The sequence below is a fragment of the Thunnus thynnus genome, chromosome 11 (assembly GCF_963924715.1).
Source record: "Thunnus thynnus chromosome 11, fThuThy2.1, whole genome shotgun sequence".
In the NCBI taxonomy this organism is placed as follows: domain Eukaryota; kingdom Metazoa; phylum Chordata; class Actinopteri; order Scombriformes; family Scombridae; genus Thunnus; species Thunnus thynnus.
In genome coordinates this window covers 18,788,958-18,809,840 of record NC_089527.1, presented here as the reverse complement: position 1 = coordinate 18,809,840, position 20,883 = coordinate 18,788,958, and the positions used below count along the sequence as shown (strand labels likewise).

At 37.9% G+C, this 20,883-nt stretch overlaps 1 protein-coding gene across 6 annotated transcripts in view; it reads right to left on the bottom strand.

Annotated features, from left to right (window-relative positions):
- Positions 1-884: 884 nt before the first annotated feature.
- The window catches only part of rapgef4a (Rap guanine nucleotide exchange factor 4a), a 39,754-nt gene continuing 19,755 nt past the window's right edge, over positions 885-20,883 (bottom strand). For 5 of the 6 annotated variants that reach the window (XM_067603570.1, XM_067603566.1, XM_067603565.1 and 2 more), the window contains 26 exons: positions 16,485-16,549; positions 15,288-15,338; positions 15,070-15,176; positions 13,314-13,435; positions 13,030-13,213; positions 12,851-12,935; positions 12,337-12,397; positions 12,091-12,167; positions 11,836-11,982; positions 10,183-10,298; positions 8,530-8,615; positions 8,076-8,154; positions 7,834-7,984; positions 6,811-6,899; positions 6,618-6,648; positions 6,443-6,521; positions 5,094-5,240; positions 3,442-3,539; positions 3,113-3,238; positions 2,806-2,984; positions 2,601-2,691; positions 2,467-2,517; positions 2,139-2,226; positions 1,933-1,997; positions 1,780-1,834; positions 885-1,631 (listed from right to left, as the gene is read on the bottom strand). In XM_067603570.1, the coding sequence (XP_067459671.1) occupies positions 1,504-1,631; positions 1,780-1,834; positions 1,933-1,997; positions 2,139-2,226; positions 2,467-2,517; positions 2,601-2,691; positions 2,806-2,984; positions 3,113-3,238; positions 3,442-3,539; positions 5,094-5,240; positions 6,443-6,521; positions 6,618-6,648; positions 6,811-6,899; positions 7,834-7,984; positions 8,076-8,154; positions 8,530-8,615; positions 10,183-10,298; positions 11,836-11,982; positions 12,091-12,167; positions 12,337-12,397; positions 12,851-12,935; positions 13,030-13,213; positions 13,314-13,435; positions 15,070-15,176; positions 15,288-15,338; positions 16,485-16,549 (2,558 nt within the window). In that variant the 3' untranslated portion in view covers positions 885-1,503. The remainder of the gene's footprint in view (positions 1,632-1,779; positions 1,835-1,932; positions 1,998-2,138; positions 2,227-2,466; positions 2,518-2,600; positions 2,692-2,805; positions 2,985-3,112; positions 3,239-3,441; positions 3,540-5,093; positions 5,241-6,442; positions 6,522-6,617; positions 6,649-6,810; positions 6,900-7,833; positions 7,985-8,075; positions 8,155-8,529; positions 8,616-10,182; positions 10,299-11,835; positions 11,983-12,090; positions 12,168-12,336; positions 12,398-12,850; positions 12,936-13,029; positions 13,214-13,313; positions 13,436-15,069; positions 15,177-15,287; positions 15,339-16,484; positions 16,550-20,883) is intronic. The other variant, XR_010930615.1, reaches the window with a different exon arrangement.

Below are 20,883 nucleotides of genomic sequence, written 5' to 3'. Positions count from 1 at the left end.
CTCTTGGTAGCCTTTAAGTTAACAGAACTCAATATAGCTTTTACTCTTGTCAGTTATTAGGCTCTGTTGTTTCATTGTATCTCATTTAAATTTATTTCCATTTTCAGTGTCTTTTAAGTATATTTGAGTGACTTTATGTGTGTAAATCACTTTGAATTGCCTTTATTTTATCGAAAGGTGCTGTACAAATGCGCGTATCTTAAGAAAGCCTAAATGTATCTAAAGTTTCTCCTACCAACAACCAACTGTAAGACACAACCATCATAGCCAATGTTAACTTACTTGTTCTCAGAACATTATTAATGTAATTGATATCATCTGAAAAAAAAGATTATTATTATTTTCGGAAAGTTGCAGTTAATTTTTTAATAAAAATGAAAATACATACTTTTCTTTAATACAAATTGCAGCTTTTATCCCAAATACAATTTTTCCACAAAGCCTTCAAAATGACTGACTGAGTTCCCTTTTATTACACTACACTAAGTCAACAATACAAATCATCCCAAGTGTTCTTGGAACTAAACTTGTCATCAGGATGTGATTTAACACGTTATTCAATAGATTAGGAGCCTGAACCAAGAGACCATGAGTCATAACTGACTTCTTCTGAGTTTTCCCTCCTCCTGCTGACCTAAGTATTGACATCAACCATCTCGTGTGAAGGTTCCCGGGAAAAAACCTAAATCAACATGGCAAATCACTCTGAGGAGGCCTGGACATGCCCTAATGACTAACAGACTAGTTCTTATTGCATAAGAAATCATAAACTCTTCCGAACTTCCCTGCAGACTACAGAAAGTATGCTATTTTAACATGCCATGATTGTAATTAACATATTAATGAAACAGCATAACAAAACATTAAAGACATTAAGGCAGAAATACATCTAAAATATTTAATATTTACAGCACACAAAAGGTTTTCAGACATTTACTGTATCTCAGACTTTAAAAGAGGAATGTGCTCAATGCTTAATAAAAAGTCAAACAATCAGAACCGTTTGCATGCTGATGACAAAATAAATATTTGTATACAATTTACAGCACGTAACAATCTCACAAACTTAAATATGTATAAATATTGTTTGATACAAAAGATAAGAAACAACTGAATATCAGGAATATCGAGACTTTGCATTTTTAAAGCTTCAGCATCACATAGTGTTTACATCTGAAATGTTACACAATAATCTGATGAAGAGATCCCCCAAAGATCTTTAATTTCTTCAATTGTTGCTCTTGTTTGACTTGGAGATGATGGTTATAACTGCAGCGCAGTAATATGAGAGGTGCTTCATCCGCCAACAATTACTGTTGTTAAAATTACTGTAATAAAAGGGTTAAGAAGTCAGGCAATGGCATCTGAAACAATATCTCATTATCTGATACGTCATTAGGTCCTCCAAGTGATTGCCTGTGTTGGAGTAAATTCATACCAGCGCAAGCACATGTCATGTAGTGAAGCAGCATCAGCGTTTAACGTTTCTGTCCCTGAGTGGTTTCAAGACCTGCGAGGCTCAAGTCCATGAGAGAGCTGGGTTAGCGTCCTTTGGTTGTCGATCACATTGAGCTGACGTACGTAGCTCCGCACTTCTGGGTGGTTCTTGCTGGCCAGAGGTGAATCTGGACCTGAGATGAGCAGTGTTGCAGAAAAATGTCACAAATTATGAGAAAAATGTCACAATGTAATCCCTAAAAATCAACAGAGAAAAACGGGGTGATTATTTTCTATTTCATCCCAGTTTTCATTGTTATGAAATGATCATTCTGGACTTACTGAATGGCTGACTCCGACAGTATCTCACTATCTTCACTGTATTCGCTATCATCCGCTGTGAGACAAAAAGCTATAATCAGCAGCAGATATCAGCAATTAATTGATCAGTTAAAAAGGACTGTCAGACGACAATCTGCACCTTCAGAGCCTCACCATTTTCTCAAAATTGACCAAATTGTCGATAACTGTCTTATTGCCCTCATGAGTGAATGTCATGTCTGGGGGGAAAAAAACACAAGAAAAATACAGGGAGTGATGTTAGAAGTTTGTTGTAGAAGCAGTTCAACAACAGAACAACTGTGACACACAGGTCAAAATAATGTTACATTAAAAATAAACGGTCACGCCGACACTCTGACCTTTGATCAGCAGTGGCATGAAAGGAATGATGGGAGGCTCCAGCTTGGCAACTGTCAGTCGGTACGCTCGGTGGTTTCTGGACGGGTCCTGTGGAAACAGTCACACTGTTCTGAGATCTACCGTCACTGTGTTAAAACAGATCCATCACAGTGTCAGCCAGAGATGTTGCTGCTAAACCCACATTCAATTCTAACAACCAGCTGACTCTGCTAGACTCCTGATTTTCTATTCAGCGTTTGCTCAGACATAAAACCTAAAAAAAATGGAGATGATTTGAAGTCAACAAAAAGTATGATTGGACATATAAAATGAGTTGTCTCAATTTACCATCAAGTTTTCAAATTCCACATAAAACTTCTTGAATTTGCTTGGAAGTTTCTGTAAAGACAGATGACAGTGGAGGTTAAAATGCTGTATTGATATGATTAATAAACAAGCATAGACTGTGGACAGATACCCACCTCCCAGGTCTGACTCAGTCGGCTCACTGCTGGGTTACTTAATCCCATAATGATAGCAAAGAAGGTGTTCAGATTCCTGTAGTCCTTACAGCTACGAAAGATATATGAAAAAGGTAAGAAAGAGTTGCAAGTAAACAAAACTACAAAGTGTGTCAAAGAAAACAAAGTGAGACAGAGAGCAGATGATGAAAAGAGGTCCACTTACTGAGCGGCAATCTTGATGAACTTCTTGAGAAGCTGCACTCGCTTGCTGAGCTGAGAACACAGACAGACCTCTGTGATCACCCAAAACTGAATTTCATTAAACCTCCTCAGGAACAGATCCAGGTTCACAGTGGTTTTCTTGACATTTTTCCTTCCAAATGTGTGGTAGATGAGTTCAAGCTGTTGGATACCAAAGAAAAACAGAACTGACCTTCATGTGAATAAAAATAGTGGATTAACTACTATATCGATCTTGCCAACTGATATTAAATCAGTTCTGTTAATGGCACCCGGTATCTGAGTCATACCTCATGTACACAGTGGAAAAGCTCCCAGTCATAGGAGGTCATGTGGTAAGCCACATCCTTAGAGCTCATCAACTCAAAGCCAGCCAGTGACCCTGAAGAGGGACCCTCCTGCTCAGGTAAAGGGGTCTAGAAAACAGGGGAAAAAACTATATTTTATATGTGATATTCATATAATCTATGATTTTGGGGTCAATTTTTGTACAAAGATCAGCAGAAAACATGTATGTAACGTGTAACAGCAACAGATTTTCACATACAACTTGGTGTGGAGTTCTACTTTTATATGATGAGAGAGTGTAAGAAGTGTTTTCTGGGAGAGATAAACACACCAAAGAATCCAACTGATCCCTCCGACAGGCAAACAGCCGACCATTGATGGTGAGTGTGGAGAACACTGAAACATCGTTGGGCTTGAAGACGACTTTCTCTGTACAACAAGAGCATAACACACAAGGGTGAAAAAAAGATTACATATTGTAATTGGCATTTTATGGAAAATGATGCACACAATCAATTCAATGTAACAAAAACACAAAAAATGGATCCTACACAAGAAATATTGAAGTGACTAAGTTAGTTAGCATCGCTAGCAGTGCAGTCTAAGGATGGTAATATATTTCAGTTCAGACTGAGAAATATCCAAACAACTATTGGATTGATTTCCATGACAGTTTGTAAAGACACTCATGGTTCCTGAAGCCCTCTGACTTTGATGATCCTCTGACTTTCCTCAAGCACCATCAGTAAGTCAACATTTCACATATCCTTTGAAATATTTCAGTGTCTGCTTAATGGATTAGCACACAATTTTGTATAGACATTAATGGTCCCCAGAGGACGTATCCTAATGACTTTGGTGATCCTCTAACTTTTCCTCTAGCACCATCACAAGGTTCACATTTGTTGAATGTCTTACTAATTTTAGATTGATTGTCATAAAATCATGTCCCTCTTGGTGGACCCCTAACTTTTCATCTTGTGCCATTATCAGGTCAAAACTTTAATTTGCTCGCCTGTCTAAATACCTGCAAAACTAATAACATCCCCATCTGCCTCATTTGTACTTTGCGTTTCGTGTTAATTAGCTAATGTTAGTATGCTAACACGCTAAACTAAGATAATGAATATGGTAAAAACGATACCTGCTAAACATCAGTAGGCTGGTATTGTCATCATTGTGAGCATGTTAGCATGCTAATGTTGGTATTCGGCCCAAAGTACAGCCTCACAGAGTTGCTTGCATGGCTATAGACTTGTGTGAATAAACGTTGTTTAAATATATATACTGTATGTCTTTATTTCTAAAAACTACTGTACAAGGTGGTTGCAAAGTCTCAGTTTCCTAACTGCCTTCTGAAAATCCAGAGTATACTGAACAGCCTTTGCACACTAATGACAATCTGAGAGACGATGATGGTATATGACACCATATATAGTACTATTATCATATGACACCATATACAGTACTATCATCATATCATACTATCTGTCCTTAAAAAGTAATTTTCTGCTTGGTTATAAACATACAAGCTGCAGCCTTGATTTTGTCTTGCTAAGCTAAAGTTAACTGATCTGAGATATGTGAGCTGTATGATAATAGTCTCCAGGCAAGAGAGCAGCCGCAGCTCTGTATTTGTTTACTTGCCAGTGGTGAAGAATGTCCAGATCAAACATGGACTAGTAAGAGCTGCAGTGGAGCTGTCTGGCAGAGACAGTGGAACAGCACTACAGTAGGGAGCAGTAAGTGTCAGCAGCAGCCTCGTGCTGAATGTAATGAGACAAACTGAGCTCCGGTTTTTCTCAAGATGCTATGAAGGCCATTCCTTAGCACCTAATGTAGCAGCCAGTCAAAGTCAGCAAACTCAAAGCCATTAATTTTCCACTTAATCAGTCAGGGATTAATTAGTATAACACCCTGCTCGGGCTGTCCCTTGCGGTGTTTCCAATCATTTGATTAACATGTAGCTGCCGCCACTCTCACCTCCTGCCGAACTGAGGTTGACCAGGAGCAGGTCCTCTGCTGACCCCAGCTTGTCAGCCACAGCACTGATGACCTCCCTGACTGAGGCAGCTACGGGGGAGCGGATTGTGGTGTAGGTGTGGTCACAGCAGAAGACTTTAAACAGAACTGGACATATGAATCAGAGCAAACACAGGACTGTCAGCACAAAGGAATAATGAAGACGTAAAGCAGTACTGGACAGTTAGTAATACTTTGATTAATGCACTTGTTCCCATCTTAGGAGAGAAGAAGAAAAAATATGAACACCTTACTTTATGTCCTCCTATTTAACATTAGACAGTAGCATTTAATAAATGGTTTATAACACACTATAATGTAGTTGTGAGCCGATTATAAGAGTTTATTAATGTATTTGACAACAACTGTAACTCCTCCTGTGGACACCAATAAATGGCAGCTGGTGTATGAATAGATAATAAATGACAATATAGTAAAGCACAGTTGTAATAATATAAAATATGTCTTCATAGGAGACGTTATAATTGTTGATAAATATTGTACAAAACATTTATTTTAGTTTATATACTGCTTATAGATGCTTAACTGTAAATGCTTTTTCTAATTTTTATCACTTTTACCCATTTAACCATATAAAAATATTCAAATAACACATCCTGGGAAGGAAAAATTACTCCTTGGTTAAACTTTTCACAACTCATAAACATTTGTAACCTGTGACGACAGGAGTTTGCCAACACACAGTCAGAGTTCAACGAGAACCAAGCAAGAACTGGCCTCAATCAAGCATATGCTAACAGAAATGTCCATGTGTGTGATTGTGCAGACAAAAGAAGAGATAAAAACGCACAAAAAATCTGCATCAACAGAATTGTGTTTGTATTGTATTACATTGTTATCAGTAGCATGTGCATGGCCTGAGTGACATAAATCTAAGACATATAAATCATTCTAAATCATTAAAAATGAATGTTTAAAAATCTGTATATCATCTGTAGACAGATTAGAGAGACAAGTTGAAGAATTAAAAACATTAATTCCATTTCAGTATAGAGTTTCTGAGTGAATTTAAAACTCTTAACTGTGAAACATCCATCCTTTACATAGCACTGACATTGTCTCCTACTGTTTCAAATTTAACAAAAACACTCTACTCCAACATGAAGTTACAGTATGTCTACTGAAGATCAGGTGAGGTCAAGTCAATGCTAAATAAAAGTTTCAAACAGTAGATCTAATATAACAGTGGCGGACAGTCGTCCTGGAGTAGCAACAACAGTATATGATCCTCAGGACAATCCTTGTATGATACACTGACTCAGGCTTGTGTAGATATGCCCTTTACTCACTTTCATCATTACTCTTGATGGGCTGACGTTTCTGAAGCTTCTCATCTCCCATACTGAACTGCCGCAGCAGAACTTTGTGCTGTGACAGAGTTTAAACAGGTTCAGTCATCACAACATTTACATAAAAACTATATAACATTATCTGCACATGAACTTTAATTTGAAAGTCTCATACCTTTTTCTGTGAGGATCTGGCATCTTCAGCACTAAAATGTGGGAAAAAAAGTAACAATCAAACAAATAAACATACTAAAGTTAGGTAGTTGCAGCTTTGATTTGGCAGTTTTGAGATTGGGGCTCTTTGCATCATGACAGTTTTTTCATCTTTCTCTCCAAAACATCTTAAAAAAAAAAAAAAGTGAACTTACTTGCGCTTTACGATTCTTTCCAACTCTGTCAGTTGATCCCTGAGGGGTGGAATCGCTTTTGCGTCATTAGATACCGCCATGAGAAACTCCTGCAACACACAACAACCTCTGAATAAGAAGAAGCTTCAGAAGAAGTAATAAGCGAATGAAAACGAGAGGTAATTTTGTAATTCGGTCGTCTGGCTGAGGTGGATTGCTGGAAAATATGGAAATAAGCTTTTAGCTTTATTGTGTTATCCATCTACCATATCTGTCTGTCTGTCTATCGCCTGAGTGACCAGTCTTCAAAATATATAAATCACTGATGTATCAGGCACCACAAATTAATTCAGTTTAACATCTGAAATCAGATTAGAGGCACAAATGGAAGAACAAACAGTCAATATCATATAATCAATATTCATCATCTGGCCTTTTTGTCAGGGAAAGCCCAAAAATAAAAACTAGATTAACAAGCAGTAAAACTGTGAATAAATTACATCATGTTGCAAATATCTAATAAGAGCGAGTCTTATCATGGATCTCTGAATCGACATGAAACCCACGTCTATGATAATCACACCTGTGGCTTTGCTTTTTGTTTTCAAGATTTGTTTTATACCACTGTCGCTGAGAATTCTCGGTTCTGATTGGATGACAGGTGTCCATTAATTTTTAGTAACTGGACACGTCAGTTCTACATGAACGCAGCAGTATTAAAATCAAGACAAGAACAGCAACAACGACATAAAGTCACATAAAGGACATCAAGAAAAAAATATGAAAAATTTAGTGACTTTTTTGTTGTCAGTCATGTATGTTGTATGTATGATGACTTTGGAGTACTTCATGTCTCTATTCTGACTTTGTATAATGTTACATGTTGTTAGGCTGCAGCATTGTGCACTGTCACTAAAATCTAAATTACAAAAACATTCTAATAGAAACACAGATTTACTTTACATTGATTATTAAAGTGTTGCTGTTGTTGATAATCTGGACCTATAAGAGTGGTTACAACAGCACTCATATCTACAGGCTGACCTCTAGGAAGGCTACTGAGACGTCCTCCTCCTGCAGGTGATCCCCGTGTACAGCGGCCCACTGCATCACCAGGCGGATCACCCTGCGCTTGTTGTTAAGTGTGTAATCCAGCTTCTCCTGCGCAGAGCCCTGCGAGGCCTGAGCATGGTAGGTGCACAGCAGTTAAAGATCAAAACATGTAAGAAGGAAGAGGGGGGGAGAACATTTAATTGGGAAACATGGTGCCGATGCCGAAAGGATATTGGGCCATCAACACCGGACATAGCTGAGTGTTTGGTATGAAGACACAGTGCAGGAGCACAAAGTCATCTAAAGCTGAATCTGTGGAGGAAAAAAAAAGAGAGGAGGTCATGTCAAACACCTGTGACGCCAGTGTAAGAGCAGATCAAAGGCTGTCCAGAGCCATCAGACCTTGATCTACACGGCCCTGTTTCTGTCACCTGTGAGAGCAAATGAAAACCATATGGATCCACACAAGCGAGAGTAATTAGATCAGCTCTGTGATGTGTGGCTAATTATAGAGCAGAACAAGCAGGTCAGTGCAGAGCAGTAGGCAGAGGACAGAAGAGAGAAACGCTGAGCCAGAGGGAGTAAATACACTGCACAGAAACCCTTCACAGTAAATGATCTTCATATTGATAGATTGTATTAGATGGCACTAATCTGGCACACTGGATGTTGCACGGTGAGCAGTACCTGACTCTGTGAATTGAGAATCCAATCGCATCATTTCAAGGAGGTGCTCCAAAATCTTCTCCGGCGTCCCCGACATTACCTTGTATCTGGAGCGACACAGAATAAAACACACACCCTCCACTAATCAAGAAACACTGGCTCTTAATGCTTAATGACACGGCTGTGGCCCTCCACTGATTTGTGTTACTCGAACATGTGCCTGTGATTGCTTCATTTGATAACAATCCTATTTACAATCACAGAGTTCTTGGCCGGCTGAAGATTTAAGGGCAGTCTGGGCTAAGTGCCGCGAGAGAGAAGGCTAAAAAAAAAAAAAAAAAATGTGGGGGCATCTTTACGTGAAGGAGAATCAACACGATCCAGCCTCGGTTGTTTTCATTACTTGACAACCGGATCATAAGAGGGAGTCGCACAAGCCACGTTGTGTCTTCCCCACTTACGGGGGGGAGAACACAGTCTTGACACTCTTATGTGTGAGGAGCAGAGTTGATTAGAGGGCGACCCCGAACAAGTAATTGTGACTTGCCAGGCCTTCTTTTTCCCCTAGGAGCTAGGCCATTATTACCATTAATGTGTCTCTCTATATTACAGCGACCACGGTGCAGTGACAGATGCCTCAATTAAGATAACACTTGTTGGCCGCAGAGCACAGGATCGCTCTTGTGCTCGTGCTGCCTGCGCACTCAGGAAGCTGCTCACACTGGCTGAGAGAGTCCAGTATTCACCAAGAACTTCCAGTGTTTTAAAGGATAGAGCTGGTGAGATTTTATATTTTTCATATTGCTACAAATCCCTTGAAAAGTGTTTTCTATGCAGTCAAAGCCTGATGCAGCTTATTCCTCTGTGCCATAGACCTCCATTGTCACCCAAAAAACTATTACAAACATTTTTTACAAACAAAGACAAGTAAAAGGGAGCACACTACACCCATAGTATCATCTTTACACTGGCTCCCTGTCTTTTTTCTGGTTTACAAGGCTATGAATAGTTTACCACCTCCGTTTTTAGTACGACAACAGTATCCCTCCCACGATATTGCTAGACGCTGCCTTAGGTCATAAAACACTACAGCACTAAATGTACCAACAGTTATGACAAAGAAATATGGAGAAGCAGCGCTTTCTCATTATGGATCAAAACTGTGGAACAATCTGTTCATAAATATCTGCCATGCAACTTTGTATTCTGTATTCCTGGCACTTACTGAATCTTATTGAAAGTTTTCTTAATTCTTTTTAAGAATTTTATTTGAAATTTTATTCCTATTATAACCTGCTTTCCTGTATTTTAATGCTCCATTTGCCCCCATCTAATTTATTTGTTTTTTTAAATGTTCTATTTTATTTATTTATTTTTTATTTAAAGCACCTTGAGTTTAAGTGTATGTATGAAGAAGCCCAAGATTATACCTTCAGCAGTCCAAAAACCCAAAGATATTCAGTTTACAATCATATATGACATTTTGAGAGGCTGAAACTAGAAAATGTTCACCATTTTTTCACTATTGTTGCTTGAAAAATTCATCAGTTCATCGAAAATAGTTGATTATTTTTCTGTCGTTAAACTAATTGATGAATCAATGAATCAACTAATCATTTCAGCTCTAAATAAGGTCAACAATAGATACACACAGGTGAGAGTTGGTGCATTTACTTGTAATGGGACGATGAGGCTCCCTGGACGGAGGTTCGGCTGCTGCTGAGACTCTTCTCTAACACCAGAACATCCTGACCATGCTCCTTCAGACGCACCGTGTTGGCCTCCACATCCTTCACAGTGAATACACATCAGTTAAGCATTTTACTATAAAAACAGATGACCTAAACAGAAGCTGATTGAGTTGGAATCCAAAACGGCCATGATCATGTTTACGATACACTGGAGGGTTGTATGTAGTTTTAGTGAGTATGAACAGACATTTCCACAACTGAGAATGGTATGTCATAAACTAAACACAGTGTTTACACCACCAGTCATCCTAAAATGGCAGACACGTTTGCTTTCTGAAGAACTAGTTGTCATTTTTCCTAATGCAGAGGCAGCGGTATGACACTGGGCTGTGTTACTGGGCTCTTCAGAAGACAGTCAGCACATAAGCTACAATAACTTTAGTGAGCAGGAGGTTTAAACCAAGTGCCTAATATGTTACAATGTCTTCTTGCAAACTGGAAAAGACCACAAAGGGAATAAACACACTTATGATTATTAGTTTGCTGTTGTAAATCTGACGAGAGGTATATCTTAATTTTAAAATTCAAAATTAATCAGACCTTTGATTGTTTTTCTGGTGTCAAGTGGTGATTGTTACATCAATAAAGGATATTGAAAGTAGGGATTGGACTACTTATTTAAGTAGAGTACTTATTTAATAAGTTCTAACTGTTCTTCCAAGAGAGTAGATTATTTCTCAGTATTATTGTTGGATGATCAATGGCAAACATACAGCATTACACCCCTTATAAGGTAGCAGCGATCATGATGGTGGTTCAGTCTTTACAAACTCAGTCTGTGCAGCCAAACATCACAGAGCTTTACCTTAAATTCTAGTGGAGATCCCAAAGCTTCCAAACATACCATATACAGTATACCAGGCTGAATATTTGCCAAATGTCTATAAAATCATGCACAAGAAATGCAGAATATGTCCTTTTGATGAAATGGTGCAGCCATGGAAAGATTTTGAATATTTGAATCTGTAAACATCATATAGCTTTGATGAAATGGAACAAGCTGATACAGAATACATGAATGTAATACTTTCACTCAGGGGGAATAAGTTGATAATAACAAACGTAAAGTAATGTAAGGACAAACAAAAGGTGAAACTGCATGTTAATAAATTGGTTATAAAAATATGTAATGTCATTAAGTTATCCAGCACTTCTACAGTAACAGATCTTTTTCACAACCATTTCATAACATTTACATATTTCAGGTATTATATTATTAGATTATAATATATTATGTCTCTGCTGCTGTATCTCAACTCAAGCAGGAATGTTTTGAACAGGAATTTATGTTGAGCACAGAGCTCACAGATGAAAGTTTTCCACACAAGTTTGCATCCACAGCTAATTAACCCCAAATATGCCATTTCTTTACAATTTAATTTAGCTTGAAGCAACAGTCATTATGTTCATGTTTCATATTTAGTAGGATCTTAAAGGGTGCAGAGGGCTGGTGTATTATCTCACGAGGGGACATTGCTGCATTACTGAGTTTCTGCCAACAGAGGGCAATAGTGCTTTTTTCACTGTTTCACTGTTACTGTAACACCATTAGGAGATGTGTTAAACAGAAACTCACCCTCAAAATCCGGTTGAAGTCCTCCTTGTCCACTCTCAGGAAGTGACAGTTGTCCTCTCTCAGGACAATGGAGGCAGCGCGGGGGGCATCGTTGACAAGAGCCAGCTTCCCAAAGTCATCTCCTTCATGAAGCGTGCAGACGACACCCTGCAGAGCACAGCAGACGCTAACTGATAAATCAATGTCATGGGCAGTGCAACATGATTAGCTTGATGCTTTAACAAACAGAATGATTTAATCTGGGGAAACACCTACTTTTCCATAGATGACGACATTGACTGAGCCCTTTAGAATAATGTACCATGATGTGCCTTCCTCCCCTTGACTGAACACTGACAGACAAAAGAAAGAAAGAAAAGAATTGGTAGTCTTATATAACCTAATCTGGGACTTTCTGGACTAATGCCAACTCTGTAATGCATTTATAAATTCATTTATTTAGAACCAACTACATGAAAAGTGTGGTCAGGGTTACATCAGTTATTTCATCACATTACTTACACACTGTTCCTGCCTTTGCATGGGACTCAAATATGAGCACTCCTGCCAGTTCTCTCTTTACCTGTGCAAGCAGAGGAGACAGATTTATAGCCCAGGAAGGTTAATATCAGCATTCATACTCTTTATTTATGGCTGTTGCAGCAGGGAGCCACTAAAAATGTGCAGCATTTTATCTGTGCAAAGTTGTATTTCCCTACTGGTACGGGGTGTATAATTGATTCAGAAAAAATTTAATTGGAGTTCATGGAAAGATATGCAGTGAGCAACAAATCCCACAAAGCAGCGACACAAATTGATGATTTTACTTGCAGAACATTTATAAATATTGTATGTGATGATTGGTGCTGAAATGAATACACACAAGCATGTGGTTGTGCAGTTTGCATGCTTGAATCTTTTCCTTTACTGTCAACACTTTGGTCTCAAATGTGATTAAAAAAAAGTAGCTAAGCATTGTTTTTATTGCTGCATTAAAAACACAGTGACAACAGGATTTATACAAAACTGTACTCACAGTGGTGGAGAGGTGAGATAAGGCCTTTATATGGAGCAGCTCTTCATAAATTATCTCCAAATCATCTGCTGCTCTTTCAGACGGACTACAAAACAGGAAATATGTAAATGAAATCACAACACCATCACACTGATTCATTTTATTTAATATTGTTTGAGATAACTGCTTCATAACCCTACTGTTTCCTGAGAATCATCCTCATGTGGGCGTCGGGCCCGATCTGCGAGAGAAGGAGCAGGGTGTCCTGCAGCTCCTCTAGGCTCTCCCTCCTCTCGTCCTCGCTGGGTAAAGGAGCGTCTTCCTGTTCATCATCCAGGAAACGGTAGAAAAGGTACTTGTCCTGGAAGCTCAGCTCCTGGTCCACTGCGTCACAACAACACAGCACAGACAGCAGGGTTTAAATTCAAAATCTCGGCTTTGCAGGTTACATGTGCGCAGACGCCGACATCACATGGAGTCTCACCATGGTTGAGGACACCTTCTTCCAACAGCACCTGCCACATGCCCACAGCTTGAATGCGAGAGTGGATGCATGAGCTCTGCTGCATTTGCCAGTCGACCAGCTCTGTCCCCACACAACACTGCCTAAGAAAGACACAAATCTATATAAGAACTTATATAAGGCTGTAACGTCATATGTCCCTAAACAGGGCGTTGCCATATAATAGCCTGAATGTTGAGAAACTATATAGCCTTGTATAAATAAAGGTTAAATCAAAAAAGAAATAAATAGATACGTGCAAAGGTGTCACATTCCCACGACAAACCAAATTGATTTATATTGTTTTTTTGGACAAAATAATGACAGATTTATTACAGTCATGTGGAAAAAATAAAAGATAATTAATGATGTGACAAGTAATTATAACACATTTTCTAAGTAACCCACCTACGCCTGCTCATGATCAAGAAACTGGTTTAAAAAAAAAAAACAAGACAAAACAGCAAGACATGTACTACAGTCAATGTCTATGTATGTACTGGATGACTAATTTCAACCTGCAGTTATACATTTTTTTAACAACCTGTCAACACAACACATATTATCACCTTATAAAGTTGATACAGCAAACGTCTAGTGTAGCAAACATTTGTCTGTTTACATCTCCAGCAGATCACATTATCATTCATTTGGAGACATGTTTGTGTCCATCCGATGTATATTAGTGCAATAATCACTCTGTTTTTATAGCTTTGTTGTTGGCCTCCATCAACTCCTGAGGGAAATATCAGGCTCTTTAGCTGCTGAATGTTCCACTTTCTTCACCAGTTAGATGCTAGATGCTTATCACATCATTACATTGATTACCAGAGAATTCACTTCAAAATATTATTGCTTGTTCATAAATCATTGAACGGTTTAGATCCTAGATATATGTCAGATCTCCTGACCCAATACAAACCCTGAAGACCTCTCAGGTCAGCTGGTTATGGATTACTGGTTATTCCCAGAGTCAAAACTAAACATGGTGAAGCTGCTTTTATCCTATGCTGCTCCAATGTGGAACAAATTGCCATGCTGACTACTTACAAATCCAAACTAAAGACTCACCTGTTTGCCATTGTTTTTGTGTAATTGTGTAATGCTCTGTATTTTGTGTGGTCCGATCTACAATTTTATATACATGCACAACTGATTACAATCCGACTTGCACTTTTTTATTATTGTCCTTATGATTTTTCTTTTCAAATGTATTTGTTTGTACGTTTTTATTATTTTTATTCTCTGTGCTGTTTTGTTTGCTTTTATTGTTTTTATCATTTGTTTTTAGGGCTTTTGCCTGTGTACTCTGTAAAGCACTTTGAGTTTCCTCTGGGTATGAAATGTGCTATATAAATAAAATTGCCTCGCCTTGCTACAGTTGGAAATGACACCGGTGAGAGTAAACAAAACAGTAAAGTTGTGGACTGTGAAACCAAAACAATGAGCTGAAAGACACTAAAACGCTTCATCGAGCTGAGGGTAATAATTTTCTGTGAGTTCATCACGAGGGACACATCTGATCCACTGTTGATATTAAAAACATTGATTGGTGCAGCTTTAAGTCAGTGCTGTCCAGACTGTTTTATTTTACCTGTTTGTTGCCTGTTCAGTTTTTCTTCTCTGTCTTTCAATGTTTACATGATCATCTTTGTAGTTTTTGATTGTGAATGAGTTGTTTGTGTGTCTTAGTGTGTTTCTTTCACACATTTCTATTAGTATTAAGACGCCAACTAACCTGTATGTTTTCAGATGGTACTTTCTGTCTCGGATCATGTGAGGCGCTCTAGAGAGGATGGCGTTACGGAGAATTTTCCCCGCCCGCAGGATCTTTTCAGAGGGCACCTGCAAATTAGAATTTAGATAAAATCTCAGCACAGTAGAGGCCTGCAGAATGCCTGCCACATAAACAGGCAATAATTGACTGTTGCATACAGAGGTTATTGTGTTTACTACCTGAGAAATGCATTTAGGGTGAGGTTTGGCTGGATTTTCAATGAATGAAGTCTGCAAAATGAAATGAAAACAAAAAAATAACAGGGATTGAAATAAATAACACATTACAGATGACAAAGAAACCGAGACTCTTCTGGTGATATAAGACTCAACATCACAGAAAATGGTGAAATGAAAGGTTTGTTGTTGCACATAGTAACTGACAATAAAAGACAACAGGAAAACAACATGTCAGACAAGTCACGATAAATAGCGGGTGTTTTTTACTCTTGCTGTGAAACACATGATGTCTTCCTCACTGCTGCTGTGTGACTCACAGTTGACATCATGTGTTTATTAGCTGCCAATTTTAATTGAAGTTATGGTTTTCTATATTGCCACTGAGCTAAAGTAATAGTCTGTTAGCAGAGTCTTGACTGATGGATTTAATTGCTTAAACAGGACACAGATATTCATGTAAGTGTTGGATTTGTTGATGTTTTTGTTTGTTTGAGTCCATGGGTTAGGCTGCTGGGCTGTGACATTTAAAATGCATTCTGCATGCTTCAGAGCACATCGTGACTCATGTATTTATGTGAGGGCCTTAAAGTATCATCACTTATTTACAAGTAAATTAGCCCATTCAGTAGCCAAAGAAGCTGTGCTTTCATGGTTATTATTTGTATATGTTCAAGTAAAATTATAGCTGTATTTGTTTGTTACATAACAGCAAAGCAAGCTATGGATTTCTCCTTTTTACATAACAGACTAATCTTGTCATCATGTTCTGGTTAAACTCTGTGTCAATCCCTCCACAGGAACAGAGCACAGGGCACAATAAATCTGCTGAAGTGCCACGTTATCAACCCAGTCAGAGGCCAGGAAACGACAACAGGAGAAAGGTGGGACAGGAAATGTTGTATGGAGACAAGAACTCCAGTCACCTTGTTTATATTTAGACTGACTTTAAATAAACTTCCCATTCTTATTTCTATCCTCTTCTGGAGAAGTGGGTGACCGTAAAGGGTGGTGTTACGTCAGGTGAAGTGGAAGTACAGAATGAGTTATAGTCTAGTAACATGAAGTCTTTGCTAGACAGGAACAAAGGTAATAAATGAGCATTGTCACAACAGCTTCTCTCTGTCACTAAATGATGTAAAATTAGTCTTGACTTAAATAAGTAATGTGTGTCAGCTTGTACAATGTCAGAGAAAGTACCTTATTCTGATGTTTGGAGACAGAAACAAATGAGTTGTTTCTTATGTTCTCTTTGTCCGGCATTCCTGGTCGGGAAAAATCAGAGTACTTAGTTAGAAAGTGCCTTTGGATCTGTGAAAAAGGTGGGAATAAATACTGAGATGAGTAAGAAGTGTCCTCTCACCAACCCCAGGAGAAATGCACAGTTTAATGTATTTAATAGTAGTTAATGTACTAGTTAGTGTAATTTACTTGAACATACAGTACCAAGAAACTCATACTATTATGTAAAGTTTCCTGTTGGAAAACATATAAACAAAAGGCTGCATGAAAGTTGCCAGAGAGAGAATCCATTTAACCCTGGATACAACAACAAAATCATTTTTACATAAAGTGTAGTGAGACTTTTGAATTTTGAAATGGATGCAAAATACATTAAATTAATTTGTATGAAATATGTACTGATATACATATATGGTACATATTGTGCATAATACTCAACATACATTGTCTAATTACACTAATTGTCTTCTTAATTGTTTATGCAGCTTTTATGCATTTTTTTACTTTAGAAATAGATTCTCTTTATTCATGAGATCAAATGAGAAACAATCCATTGTTGTAACCATTATGACCCAGAGAATGTGACCATCCATAATGTTAAACAGCTCCTATTTTTCATTTGCATAATTTTATTAACTGTAGAGACATAATGAACCATTTGGGCTTTCATGTGTTTATCTTTATATTCAGAAATCTAAACTGAACAGTCAAATAATGTCGGTAATGTTCTAATTTAGGTTTCTTTCATTAGTTAAACATACTATTAGACAGTGATTCACTACATGGGGTTGTGATTATTATTGTAAGGAGGTGGTGAAGTGATGTAAAAAATGAAAATCAATAAACAAATACTTTTTTCAGTCTTCTTATTCGACTTGACAGCCTCAGAGATGGTTTGTTTGAGGCTTGCAGTTATTTTTCAGTGTTAAGAGTTTAAAGCTTGACTGTTCCCCTTCAGGACAAACAGTATAATCAGTCATGGCTGCTCAGTCACAATTGTATCTGCAGGAAAAACTCTATTCTTAGACTTGATTCTCAGACTGCTGATACCATGAAAAAACGATATAGTATCTGTACAATACACAGAGAGAGAAGGAGACATGTAATATTACGCTTGTGGCTCAACATCCAGGAATAACAGAAAAGTGTCTGTATCTCTTTAAACCTGCAGTGTGGAACTTTTACATATAAATGAACGTCCATTACATTCAAACCCTGCCAAATGAGTTCACACAATGCAAATTAAGCCTATCACCGCCAGATAAATCTCTCTGTATTTCAAGTATACAGAATTTTTAAATCTCATGTCGGGCACGACATTCCCGTGCTTGCTGTTTCGCCGTTATTCGTGCAGCTCCTCTAGATTTTTCAAACGTTATCGGACCGAATGAATCAAATTCTGATAATGAGTCATTTCGCGGGGGTTGTGTGATGCTCAAAACAATTTATCCATTGTTTTACAGCTGCAACAGTAAGTTACGGCCAGTATGTACTGGGACGAATCCAAGTGGGCTGGTGGGTTGTCAAAACATATCCGTTTTTACTGTCCCTCTCTGTGTGCCTGTCATTCAGGGCGCATATGAGAGTGTGCTGCATGCCAAGCGCCCCCTTTACTCTCACAGCCAGAGGAGGGGGACAAAAGTCCCGCACTCCAGCTTTAACTTTGTTCATTGTGTTCTGTGTAATTCCTGGTTATTTTTGTAAATGTTCTTCTCTGTAAGATTTTTCTTTTGTTATCCTCGTGTTGCGTAATATGTGTTAGCATTTAGACCATCTGACTACTGGGCAAACAAGGTCCAACAGGGAAAATATTTCTGGAAAATCTGGAAAAAAATATAATCTGTCATCCAAATGTGTCACCTACATTCACTCCTAAACTGAGTGCCATATTTTTTTAGTACAGGGCTAAAATAGACGACAGTCTATTTATAGCCTTGGAAAGTGTCCAATTTTGACAGAAGAGAGAGTGGTGTCAAACAAATATCTTTTCCTAACCATAGTTTTAGAAGCCTAAACTTACTGTAACGAAACCTTAAATTTAGAGCTAGCAGATCAGAAAACGCTTATATTCTTCATTTTGGACCATCAAAGTACTGACAAATAGTGTCCTAACAATAGGGGCACCAGACCAGAAAACCCTTACATGTTTAATTCTGGAAAGCACCAACAAACAACCTACATATATAACCTGTATGTCAACTAGGCTGGAGGACTTGTGATATGTGAGGATATGGATATAGGATATGTGATTTTTAGTTGCTGGAATCATACACTTATTTTGGTGTCTTCCCTCTTCTTGCATGCCCTTGAACTGTATTTCTATTTATACGCTGCGTGTCTGTATAGAATCAGTGCTTGTTTGTTGTTGTATTGAGAAGTTAATACAGCTGTCCATCATTTTATTTGTGAAGCTGTCGTGCCGGTCCATGTGACATCATGCCACTCATTCAAGTGTCACATCAGTTCAATCACATCAGCAGGAATGAAGCATGAAAAATCTGAAAGTTATTATTTTGTCACAGTTGAAAGCAAAGCATTTCATTGCAATGGTGCATCGTTGCTTGGTACTTTAAAAGGTGCTCAGGTGGAGTAGTACTACTGAATGCATGAGTGGAGTGAATGACACAATGCTGACTTTAAAAGCTCCACCTGTTAACATTAAAGTGCTATAAAAGTGCAGTGTTGTTGTAAGTAAGAAAACGATTTAAAACATGTTTAATTTATGCGTCGATTTAGCCACTACAGTTAGAAAACCACTGAGCTGCTGTGGGTGTACAGGAGAGTGCATCAGCCTCCAGCTGCTTGATGCTTATGTGATTTCTGTCTTGGTGTATTCATGCGTGCATATTGTGAATTCCCTAAGTACTCTACTGTATATTGCAAAAATATTCAGAGCCCAGCTCTTACAGTAGTGCTCCAAAGCACATTAGAGTGATGAATACTAAAGCAGAAGCATCAAATTTTAAAAGCTACCCAAAAGGCTTGTTAATCTGTATTTTAGCATGAGTGAGGTTGAGATTGTAAGTCCTGAAAAAAGCCTGAAACATGAAATAGAGAAACATTTTCTTGAAAATGCATTCAACATTTAAGAAAAATAGGTCTCTGTAAGACCATACTTGTTTGTAACAAGGTGTAACAGTTTGTGGAAGTGTCCATTTAGGGACCTGACTGTTTTTACCTTTGCTTCTGAAGAGGTATAAAGTTGTCTGGTTTGTGTTCGCAATCTTTAGGGAAAGGGCTGGCTGAACAACATGCTTTCTCCCCAAAAACACAAGACAATTGTAGTTTTGTTTCATGTTTTTGTATTTGGACATTTCTATAATTGTTACTGATGGTGTAATGGATTGTACAGTGTCTACAACTGCTTCAACAAGTAACAACGTTTGATGCTTTCTTCATGTCTCTGTGTGATTCTTGAGCAACAATGAAAAAAATTTCAACAATAGAGGAAAGTGTTCCTCGGACAAGAAAATGTGCCTGTTTCAAATCTATTATTTATACAGATAGCTGACATTTACTTAAATTAATGAACAGTTTAATCTATCTACCTATCTATCTATCTATCTATCTATCTATCTATCTATCTATCTATCTATCTATCTATTTATCTATACATCCATCTATCTATCTATCTATCTATCTATCTATCTATCTATCTATCTATCTATCTATCTTTATAAAAAAAATAAATTGCAATATGCAGTACACCCACTGCCAGTAAGCCAGCAGACTGCACACTGCTGTTCATCATTTTTATGGTACATGACTTTGAAGCAACTTAAGTGCTCTGTTTGAGCAAAGCTAAGTCAATATTGAGTTAACTTGCAACAGAAAACCATAAATAAAAGTATCAGCCTTTATCACAATGCAAGAAGATAAGAAGAGGGTCGGGCATTAATGCAGTTAGTCAGACAAAAATATTGAACAAAATGAGAATCTATGTTATATTACACCAGTTTAAAAAATATAAAATCTCATTACACATACAAGTGGAGAATCAAAGGCTTGCTTTTGGGAATATTTATAAATTGAAAGTGAGGAAATACATTTCCTCAGTTTTATAATTTCATACTTTTTCTTATCTGTGCGATGCAGTAATATCTCAAGTAACTGATGTGAAAGCAGCTGAAAATGGTCCAAATGCACTGCTGTGCCTGTTTCTGACGAGGTACCGTCCCTGAACCCTTTTTTAAAACATCCAACCCAACCATGAGCACCAACTGACTGATGTGTTTGAACATTTGGCAACATCTGCACTGTGAAGTTTGAAGAATGCTTTCAGATCTAAAACAGCTGGCAACCAGCGATAACTGTGACAAAGTAATGAATAAAGGCTTCTTTAGACTGTACAACAACA